Genomic DNA, 12,041 nt, shown 5'->3' on the forward strand with positions numbered 1-12,041 from the left:
AAGTGCTCTTCAAATGCACGCCCAAGAAAAGCACATTGCAGTAGCCCAGATGAGAGGTGACCAAGGTGTGGGTGACAATGGGTAGGGCTTCCTGAGCCAGGAATGTGCACAGGACAGATTTGTGCAAATCCGTCCCTAAGGGCCTCTAATACATGGCTGCCACCTGCTCTTCAAGTAGGACTTGTAAATCCATTGGGGACCCACAAATGATGCACTGGATTGCCTGGACCTCATTCAAAACCAAAAATGGAAAACCTCCAGATCCAGGAGGTCACATGACTATACCCACTTGGAATTGCTAAGGTTGCGTTTGACTCTATTCCTCCCTATCCAGACTCCCAGAGCCTTCAGGTCTTGACTCAGAATCTATATATAAAATAAACAGTTCCAAACCTATGGCTTTTCATCTGAATATCATTACATTGCATTGTGAAACTATTTGTTAAGCAATGAGTCTGGGATATAGACTGAGAAAGGTTAAAACCTGATTCCTAACTAGCCCTATTCAGGGATTCCTAATAACATACTTGCTGCCTCCACATTATAGGGCTGAAATAATGTCCAATTTAATGTTCTTCCTTCAGCACTATTGTTTTGGTCTGTGTAACTGTCCATTTGAGATCAGAAAGGATTCAACGTTGCCTCTTTTACAGAGATATTTGTGCAATCTTGGTTATATCTTTGGTGTGGAATTTGCCAGGAAAGGAACTCAATTCTTACTTTATTTACAATTCAAGTATTTCCAGAATCTTTTAACCAGCCCAACTATGCACTTTGAAATCCAAATTGCAAAAAAATACAAAATGTGATGAACTTGTAAACAGCACACATGCATTTAAGCTGACAACTTTTAAATGTAATATGCATGGTATCAGTGACCCAATTACTTCTTAAGGTTTCTTCTATGCTAATTGCAGGTAAGTTCTTTCAGTATAGGTGACAAGATGTAAATGGAGCAGTGTGCATGGTTTACCAGTAAACAAAGCATTTTATACTTAAAATTGGCTATGAAAAATGTAAATTCAGGATTTTTTTGTCACAACAGTGCAACACGTGACTACTCATATTATTGGACTCTTCACTACTAGTCTGAAATCATCCAACCCAATGGTTTCTGCATATTTGTTTTGACCATTATTACTTAATTAAATCTCCACGAAGCTGAATAGTTACTGCATTCTACAGCACAAGTTTACTGTGACCCATCAAATATAGTTACAATTGTTACAAGTTAAATCACAATAACGAATATAGAAGAGGAAGAATAGCCTCAATTTTTATTTCAAGATGTACTGCATCTCCTGTACTTGATCTGATTTCAGGATAGATAAACCCACGGATTTAGAGAACCTGGTGTCAATATTAGCCTACCACAGCTTGATCTGGTCAGTGAATGCCTACAGTGTTCAACGTAGCTCTTCCAAAAATTACCATGTGATTTTTATCAAGCCCTACAGTGACTCTGGAGCAGAGGGGAGAGTTTCTAACAGGTAGTGGTAAGAGAACAAAAGCAGATACCACATTTGCTAATAAGATGTCCATCACCAGTGACTTCAATGGCATTTCAACTTTAAAAATTGCTTTTAATTTAATCCTCTGCAAGTCTATGCACACACAATGTAGTTTCTTTTTCAAGAAGGAATACCACCATTGAGAGTCATTCAGCTGAAACAAAACACATGATTTCATAGCAATAAACCCTCTGGTTTTGTTGAAGAGTAATTCTGAGTGACTGGGCACAGCAGAGGGCTGCATGTGAGGTCTTAATCCTCCTCCGAGTCATTTTCTTCTCTCTTTGTTGGAACAGAGCACTTGATGGACGTCATCAGCTGGTCTTGAATTTGCTTCCTGGGGTTCTCCTCCAGGTCTGTTTTGATGGCACCTGACTCAGAAATCTTCCATTCCAATTCTAAATGTGAGAGAGAGACAACGGGGGGAAATGACACATTGTGAGTGGCTTGCAAAGTTGGAAGGAAGAAAGTATCACCATGTTCCTTCTCCCTCTGAACAACAATTCCATCTGTTGTTTTCTCTCCCACTTTTACTATAGCGCTAAGTTCCACACGACCTCCTTGAAGCAGCCTTCAGGACATTAACTGATGTGCTACAGCTAGTCAAGAATGGGCACTTCATTTTGCTTCATCTCATCAGGGGAGGCAGCAGTTTGTAAGTTATTTGGAACTGCTACTAATGTTTGGAACGAAGGGGGGCATCTTTTGTAGAGCTCAAAGGCATAAACACCCAATTCCCTGCTTATTTCTTTACAGCAACAAAACAGACACTTTCCACATAGCAGCAGGTTTTTATTGCACATGTTCACACTGGCTTACATCCCAGAAATGGAAGCAAGTCAATAGGACAAGTTAATCAGATATCACACTGCTAACTCTGTGGGCAATCTAATCAGTCAATCTCATTTACGTTAGATTAAAAGGAAAATTAGCATGATCTCGACTTTCTACTCAGACTAGTTCTACGGATGTGTTGATCAAAGTCGCCAAAGAACTGTGGGGGCGAGGAAAGGATAAGAGAGACAAATGAAGTCGGTAACATTAGGGGGCCTTTCATTCTTATTTCTATGCTAGAAAAATATGTTCATTTTCTTTGTATAATGCAGTTTATCTGACACGTCATATTAGAAATGGACTGATGTTAATAGCCAGAGTTGGTCCCTTACATAAAAAGGCCCTGATTACATGCATCATACACAATGTCACAATTGCCAAGATGTGTCAAATATAACAAGCCTCTCCCGCGATGCTGATGCATTCTCAGCTCCCAAGAAGGGGAAGCTAAACATTTTTCATCATTCAAGATTTAAACCAATACATTTTAAAAAGTAGCACAGCATTTATCTATACTAATTCAGCACAGTTTCAACCAATAGGAAATGTAGGAATACATACACAGTAATGGGTAAAGCAGAAGGAAAGCGAATGTTTTGGAAGACCAATATTTCAAGAAACCCAAACCTCTTTTCCTTAAGAGATTTTCTGCATCTTTAACTTTTCTGATGTGGAGATTGTTTTAGGAAGGAAAATAAGAATGCACTGAAAGTGCTAGCAGTTTGCTGGCAGACTAGCCAACCAACTTTCTATGCAGGAAAGTCCTAAAGATTCTTTTCTCACTTTGTTTACTGAGAAATGGACACTCACCATCTCTTGTCAAATTCATGCCTCCAAATACCAGTGGTCCAATAAACTGGGCCTTGATGTCACCTTCCAGGTAGATGAAGATTGTGGGGAGGTTTCTATCAGGATAGTTGGGTATGCAAGTTGTAGAAATGGCTTTGACAAACTTGACATCTGGGAACTTCTTGGCAAGTCCACTTAAGTGTTGGTTTATCAAGGCACAGAGGGGAATACTAAATTTGAAGAACAACAAAGACCCATATGCAAAAGAAAACAAATGTCTACAATGGGCAATATTCATGATCAGTAGCTACTGTTTACAAACAGAACAATATCTACAATACAAGTTTCACCAGATTGCCTATTATTAAGGTGATAAAAGGGGGAAGGGAAGGAGGGAATTGTCAACCTTTCTCCAATCAATTTAACAGGATCTCTCTTGTCAGTAAGAAACCATCCTCATTTCCATCTGGTTAAGACTATCACAATGATGAACGGAAAGCTCTGTTGCAACCTTACTGAAATGTAGCTGAATTAAGCATAAAGGGGGAAATTGTATTTTTAATGCCTTTGAACAGCAAACAGCAGCATGATTGCCATGCTGTAGCACAATGACCAAATCTACTAGAGGAAAAATTATCCATGAAGATGAAAAGCTTTGAAATGCTTGCTTACCCTTGTTTGTAAAGATGCAATATCACCCAGATATTTTTGCCAGCTTTTGTAATTTCCTGGATATAATCCTGTCCTGAGATCTCTAAAACTTGTCCAAATTTATTCTTTGCTTGAGATGCTTTCCATTCAGCTAGTCTCTGCTGCCTGCACAATATAGAATCAAAAGAGAAAAGAAATACATATAGGAAAATGTTTAAATATTCAAGACCGCAGCCAGCTTTCTTCAATCTGGGGTCCTCCAGATGCTTGGAGCTGCTACTCCCAGAATTTCAAGCCAGCATGGCCATTGCTTGCTCAGACCATATTTAGCAAGAGATCTAGGGAGCCTCCCATACATAACAGTGGGATAAAACTCTGATGATTTTAATGGATGTTTGGGGCAATGCTTTTATCCCAATATTATAAGCAGCTATTTAGAAGATATTAATCTGCTTACAGCAACTAGCTCATTTATCACCTGAAACTATGGTTTGCTTTTACAATGGATGGCTAAACAAATCCCAGTAATCAGAACTACTGATGATGTTATGTCATAAATCATGGCTCTTCCCCTTAGTACATCAAAATGTAGGGGAGGGAAATGAAAATTAGAATAAAGAACCTTAAAATGAGGTATAGCTAGCTATCTAGGGTAGTAGAGAGTGGAAAAAAGGGCATTTAAAACTAGCCTCCAGATTAAGGCAGATGATGCAAATGGTACTCCTGTGCTAGAGATGAAACTAATCCCCAGATTCAGTGCAGTCATCACCACCACTACAGTATATCTCCTACCTTTGGTGCTAGATTGAAACTGTCTAAATATCATCACTGAGATGTCAGCAATCCCAAACCCTAAAAGAGAAAGAGTGGATCTTGCAGCTTACATTAGAGTCAGGAGGTTGTCTTACATGCCAGTCCTGTATTGTCCACTCAGTCACAGGTTGTCCCAGATATCTGACAGAGGTACCTTATCTTCTTATCATCACACTAAATTATTTGTTTATATAATATTGGCAGTGCCAGAAATTGAATGTGGAACTTTCTGAGGGCAGAGGGGTCCCTCTTACTAAACCAAGGTCCCATCCCTAAAAAAATTCACAGGGAACAGCTCTAGCAAAGGCAGTGCTGGAGGAGTCTGGGCCCTTTCACAGAGCTGAGCCAATGTCTCGTAGGGCCAAAAAGCTGGCATTTGTACTGACCCAGCCAAAAGGTTTATAAACTACACAGGCCAACATTTATCTTAATTGTGTGTACTTACAGGTAAATTGCTAAAAGAAGCTTATATCCAAGGAAGGAGTGCAATACTCTCTAATCTATCTTCCTCTTGTATTAAATGATCACATTCAATTACTTATTTGGAAATATAATTTCCTAGATGACATTGGCCTCATGATACATTTAGTGGGATTAGGTTTCTTCTTGAGTGAAAGCCAGTATCAGAGTGTTTTATTGATTCAGAGGCAGAAGCTTCAAATGCACCCTTTATAGAGCAAGTGTTTTAAAATTTCACTGTTAAATTCATTGGGTCCCTTATGAGATCATGTATCAATCTGTTACGCACTGCAAAGGTTTATCGCATGTGCAAGGCACCTGTTTCTTTTTTGTGTGTTTGACTGGTTTATTAAAATAGAAGTTACTGTAATTTTTGAAGAATTCACTTAATTCATTCTTGCAAATGACTTTTTCTATAACAGCCATTAATTTGAAATGAATTATCTATTTCTCTGGTTCTCATATGCTGTCACATGTTTGCATACATACACACGGCTATTTTCCTCAATGCACATGGAGACAGTAGGAGTGATTTCCAAAGCAACCCACAAAACTTGCAGATGTGGCTGTTTCAGCAGATTGAAGCACAATCCTATATATTGCCAAGCATTTCTTTCAAATGCTTTGCACAGACCTGAAATATAGGAGTGCCAGTGATCTCACTGCGAGACTACACTTATGCAGTCAGTTTGTGTGAATTTATACAGGTAGTCCTCATTTAGTGACCATAATCTGGAAGGCAACACTGTCATTAAGGGAAGTGGTCACTAAGTGAGACTATGAATGTGCTTATGATCTTACTTCAGTTTTCCTTTGCTTTATAGACCTGTGAAGGTTGTAAATGTGAGGATTGGTTGCAGTTACTTTTTCATCACTGTTGTAACTGTGAATGGTCATTAAATAAGGCAGTCGCTAAACGAGGACTACCTGTACATATATGCTTACTTAAAAATGGGTGACCTTGGGCCACTCACCTCACAGCACTGTTGTTGTGGGGAAAATAGGAGGAGGAAGGAGTATTAGGTATGTTCGCTGCCTTGAGTTATTTATAAAAATACTAAAGGTGGGATAAAAAATTAAATAAATAAAATAATAAATTATAGAGGAAGGCTTGACCTGGCTAAAACTGGAAGGTAGAAGCCAAAAAGATTTTGTGGAATTCATTCAGAGTTCTTTACCATTGCTTATAACTTGAACAATAATTTTCAATTACATCTTTTATCTATGGAACATTCTAAAGAATACTCGAACCTGTACATTTCTACAGCACGTTCATCTTCCTCATTGAATTCATCTTCATTTTCTTCAAGTTCCTCCAGGGTCATGTCTTCATAGGTCTTAACTGATGTGGGAGAAATACAGGGTCATCAGTATGAACAGTTTTGGGAACTCTTACCCAGGGCAAATTTCAGAAGGATGACAATAGAGAGTTACACACAAAGACCTCTTTTGTATGTAAAATCATGTAATTCTATGAATAGAAGCCCTGGGTCATTTAAAGACAGCTTGCATTGCATATTATATGGATAAAGTTTTTGCTTTGTAGACTTTTGTGTTTGCAGAAATAAAGAATAGTCCTCTTTGTGAGTTCCTAATGAGTCTGCGAGGGCTAAACCAAATCCTGTCCCTCAGCCAGCATAATCTTGCATTCTTCCTGCACCATTTGTTCTCAACCTCTGCATAAAGCTCTAAAGAAAAATTACATTTCTCTACAACTGAGTGCAATTTAGAGTTCATCTCATCAAGGGTTCTGCTTTAGCAGGGGCCCAGCTTGTATGGAGCAGAGTGTTTGTGTTTCAGGAAGTCAGAAATTGCAAGGGGCAAAGCAGAAGGAGCTGGACTCACCTTGCTCAGTCCCATCTTATATATTTCACCCTGCCCCTTCTGATATGATTTGTTTAAATGGGGCAGAGCAGCCCTCAAAGCCAACAGTTAAGTACAATTAACCAACAGTTTAAATACCTGTACAAAAAAAATGTATTTTAAGGCCTTTTCAAAGGCTAATAATTATGTCAGGCTCCTCATCTCTGCAAGGGAGGTATTCCAAAAAAAACTGGCACAGCAACAGAGGAGGTTCAATCTCAAGATCCTTCCAAGTGAGCTCTTGGGAACTATAGGTGAACCCCATTAAGAAGGTTTGCAGTGGAATAGTATAAAGCAGGGTTCTTCAACCTTAGCAACTCTAAGCTGTGCGGACTTCAACTCTCAGAATTCCCCAGCCACCTTTGCTGGCTGGGGAATTCTGGGAGTTGAAGTCCGCACAGCTTAGAGTTGCCAAGGTTGAGGAATCCTGGTATAAAGCATGCTACAGAAATGCAGGTTTGTTAAATTATTAGGCACAGCTCTCTTGACAAGACATTCATGTATGTAACAAACACTTGTTGTAAAAGAAAAGTGAATCACTTCCACATGTGGACTTGAACCTAACCCTTATTGCACTCAGAATGATGCCATCTCATTAACTCTGCTTCTGCAACTAATTTGCTGGGAGTATTCCTTTGCTACAAGGCTACTACTCCCACTGAGCCAATTCTTATTTTAGGCAGCAATCATCTCATTCTTTTCTAAATAAGGCAGGCAATTGTAATCTTCCCCAAGGAGTACAATCTGCTCAACAAAAGAATGTTTAACTTTGAAAAGAGCACCCCATGGGTCAAGCAAACATTTTAAAAAGCAATATTCTTTTTGCTGATCACACGCTAAAGCCATCTCTCCAGTGCCATGAACAACCCTACCAGTTATGTTAATTGATCTAAGGCAGATTTCCTCAATATGTTTTTGGTCTTAACTGATGAGTAACTCCTTGGTTTGAAAAATGCCAGATTTGGAAAGCTGATATAGAGGAAACTTTTCCAACTAACAGAACCTCTGGAATTCTAGACCACCCATTACTGTTGTCGTAAGGGTGTGGTTTTTAAGAGATTGCCAAGAACTTTTATCGCAGGAACCAACGCAGGATGATACATCTGTGCACTTTGCAGCTTTCACTTTCAGGCATGAATCGAAGGATATTGTTTACAAAAATACATCTGACTTTCTCTAGAGCAGTTCTCAAGTGCTGTTCCACTTAAACTAAAAGACAGTAGTTCCCAAATGTCTTAGTGAGCAATAAAAAGACCAGAATTATATAAAAATAATTTATGTGATGAGGGCACCTTCACTGCTAATCCTGTAGTCCATGAAAATTATACATGTAGATCAAAGTCGATCAATTATAGATCCTGAGAATTAAATCCCAACCTACAGTATAGACAACACCTGAAAGTTCAGCTGAGCTAAACCATTTATCAGAAACACAAAGAGTTCTGAATATTTCTCCTGATACCTCCTTGCTCTTTGAGTATGAGAACTAATTTTGGAGGGGGTGAGGGAAAAAACCCACAAAACCTTTTCTCCCAAGACATCCAAAACTCAAAATGCAATGAGTACACAAGGCTCACTGAAGTTAACGAGGCCTTTCTTTGCAGTGAGAAGGCTCCTATATTTTGATGTAGTAAATAACCCAGAAAACTGGGTAATAGTAGCTCCATATTAATTCAGGATTCTAAACTAAATTGCTTGCCAACTGATTGTTGCTGAAGAATCTGCTGCTCCCTTTCCTCTTCAGCCTGTTCTTGCTCTTTCAGCTTCTCTTTTGGAGGAAGGATGCCTTTTTTACGCAAGATGTCATTCCACTCTGTATCTGCATTAGGATCCTGGAACACACAAAATTTTAAGAGCACCATCATCAGATGCCAAAGTTACAACCTTATTTTTGCTTTCTCCACATTAAGAATACACCAGCCTTAGTACAGAGTTTGAAGATGGGCTTTTGAAAAGCATCAGCTAAGATGGTGGTTGGCTGGCAAGAAAGAATGCCATACGCCATGATTACAACCCAATTTGCACATCTCTGCACAGATACAATTTGTTTGCATGGTTAATGCAATATTTAAACTAATTCCATAGTATTCTGTAAAGAGAGACCATCAGGGCAACAAGTCAGTTGAACCCAGAGGGACTTTTTTGTGTGTGAGTAAACATCCAAACCTGCTTCCATAAAATGTAAGCAAAAGGTAAACAAAAAACCATAGAAACGCAACTATATAGCTAAAAATAGTTAAACCGCAGCACAAAAACATGCTTTTAAGAGTCTACAAAAACAGCAATAATATTCAACCAAGAGTTAACCATTTTCAGTAACATCTAAACATTTGCATGTGAAAGAAAAATAAAGACACAGCAACATAAGGGACCTATACCAGCATAATGCCAGCAAAATCATAACACTAGCTAAAAAGTTCTGGACATGGACAGCATTAAGCATGCAATGGATGGAAATCAAATAGCTTATTCATTTTGTAGTGTTTCTTTCTTATGGAGTCAAAAGACCCCAGAAAACAAACCAGGCCAAATTACAATAAAGTTCAAGTGATAACAGATAACAATAGTTGTTTATACTTGTTTTAACTGTTTTGTTGTATGCTGCCCAGAGTATGTTTGTGAAATGGGCAGCTATATAAATTTGCTAAATAATAAATAATAAGTGCAACAGCAGAAACAGCACTGGGAATAGTGGGGGAAGTCCTGTTGCTATCATCTTTTCTTTAAAGGGTCATCATTTTACTAATTGAGCTTTGCAGCTTTAAAGTCATTACATAGGACTACTGTATAATTACATTACCCTGACAGCACACGGGTATTGTGCCTTCAGGGCACCCAAACCGTCTTCTCTAATCAATGATACCCCATCCACAACTTGGCTATAATTATCAGTTTTTCCCTTCCCTATCATTTACAACAGGAAGGCAGTTAAAACAAAACAAAACCAAAGTTTACTCTTCTTCCAAACACAGGAGCAATTATTGCAAGAACTAAAAAGACTTGAAAGAACACACACTCTCACTTTTACGCTTCGGCACCAACCACAGTACCCGGAAAAGCAGTCTCGGGAGCATGCGCAGATCGAACACTCAGCAAGCGAAAACATGGAACTTGGACAGCTTCCCTTCGCAACCGGGAAGAGTCACCACGTGCAGCTTCCTAGCCCAGTGTTTCTCAAGCTTGGCAACTTGAAGGTATGTAGACTCCAACTCCCAGAATTCCCCAGCCAGCATGCACATATCTTCAAGTTGCCACGCTTGAGAAACACGGTGTTAAACCAAACCACCAGAGAAGCAGAAATCCAGCTGACCAAGCCATTCTTCCGGATTCCCAATTCCCCGGCTGCTAACCCTCCCTCGAAATCCCGGCTCCATTAACATGAGCGCGCGCGAAGGCTTTTCTCTTTCTCTTGCGGGCAACGCGGCCCAACTTGGCTAACCTGCATTTTGGGGAAAGGTCTTCCTGCTGCAGATGCTGCCGAAAGGCCAAAAGAGCGGCGAATCGAGCTGGGCGGATCAGTGGGAGGAGAACCCAGGCGTGCACTGCCACACACGCTAGTTCACGCCCACCGTCCGTCCTGACGTCTCCTTATTAGGACTGATCCGGGCACTTTCCTCGCCTGGATGGCGAAGCAGCCTGGAAGTGTTTGAGCTGTAATGTTGAGAGTATTGCAGCCGGAGTAGGCCGTCTCAGTGTTTATATGAGGTACTAGATGATGATAGCCGAGGAATCTGTGTTTAATAGGATCATCCCCACTTTTTTGTAGAGGGCTTTGCGTTCAACGGTTACGTGGATTCATAAATCACAGAGAGCTTTAAGCATTGCATCCCAATCTTTATTCAGACGCCAGAAGGCTCTACTAGTTACTGGCTGAAGTGGGTCGTGCTGCTGTACCCATGTGTTCTTTGTTTGATTTATAATTACGTGCTGGTTTTTGGTTCAGAGATACACCGCCATTAAACCCATCTGTACAGACATGTAAAATGGAGTAAAAAATGCAAAGTAAATACATATCATCAGAAACATGAAAATATAGATTTGGGTCCCAATATAAGAGAATATCTGTAGCTCAGGGTTGAACTGTGGGGTCCTTGGTGCTCTCTGAGCTTGGTTGTTTGCTTGCAGATGTTTCATTGCCCAACTAGGCAACATCTTCAGTGCCATTGATGATGTCACCTAGTGGGGTAATGAAAGTTCTGCAAGCAAATAACCAAGCTCAGAAAGCACCTAGAACTTCATAGATTCGGGTATTACAGTTGTAATTGAAATTATTCAACCCCCGTTGCAAATTAGGTTGATTGTCAAAATGTATAGACTTTCAGCTGTTTGCAATGAACAAATCAAAAGCAATTGAAATAGCTCAACACAGTGCATGCTTCAAGTGGGCTCCCCAAATTCAACTGAAAATGCAACTTATCATGACTTCTCCAGTCTCAAAATTATTCAACCCCTTCATGGCAAGGATCTTCAGTGCTTAGTAGAGCACCCTTCTGCTGTTATGACCTGCTGCAAATGAGATGCATAGCCAGACACCAGCTTCTGGCACCATTCCTGAGGAATCTTAGCCCATTCCTCATGAGCAATGGCCTCCAGTTCAGTAATATTCTTGGGTTTGCGTGCTGCAACCACCTTCAAATCCCACCAGAGGTTTTCTATGGGGTTCAAGTCAGATGACTGTGATGGCCACTGTAGTATCTTCCAGGACTTCTTCTGCATCCAAGCCATAGTGTAATTTGAGGTATGCTTGGGATCATTGTCTGTTGGAAGGTCCAATGACGCCCAAGCTTCAGCTTCCTTACAGACAGCATGATGTTTTCTCCTAGGATTTCCTGATACTTCAGTGAATCCATCTTGTCCACACGCTGCAGGTTTCCAGTGCCAGAGGATGCAAAGCAGCCCCAGAGCATCACCAAGCCACCACCATGCTTAACTGTAGGCAGAGTGTTCAGTGTACTAAACACAGAAGGTTTCCATGCTAGAACTCCAAGACATACAACACTACTGACCCAAAAGCACAAGAAAAGTTGGCTCCAATATGCTCAAAATCATATAACTAAGACACAGAAGTTTTGCAAACAGCTGAAAGTCTGTACATTTGGACAATCAACCTGATTTGCAATG

At 40.0% G+C, this 12,041-nt stretch overlaps 1 protein-coding gene across 1 annotated transcript; it reads right to left on the reverse strand.

The window, feature by feature from the left end:
- Positions 1–1,249: 1,249 nt before the first annotated feature.
- Positions 1,250–10,473, reverse strand: PDCL3 (phosducin like 3). The gene is made up of 6 exons (XM_063304954.1): positions 10,360–10,473; positions 8,620–8,752; positions 6,309–6,399; positions 3,807–3,950; positions 3,156–3,364; positions 1,250–1,909 (listed from the first exon to the last, which is right to left on the reverse strand). Exons 1-6 carry the CDS (start codon positions 10,363–10,365, stop codon positions 1,764–1,766), a joined length of 729 nt encoding a protein of 242 aa, XP_063161024.1. The 5' UTR covers positions 10,366–10,473; the 3' UTR covers positions 1,250–1,763.
- Between the last annotated feature and the right edge of the window lie 1,568 nt (positions 10,474–12,041).

The sequence above is a fragment of the Candoia aspera genome, chromosome 5 (genome assembly GCF_035149785.1).
Source record: "Candoia aspera isolate rCanAsp1 chromosome 5, rCanAsp1.hap2, whole genome shotgun sequence".
NCBI classification, from domain to species: domain Eukaryota; kingdom Metazoa; phylum Chordata; class Lepidosauria; order Squamata; family Boidae; genus Candoia; species Candoia aspera.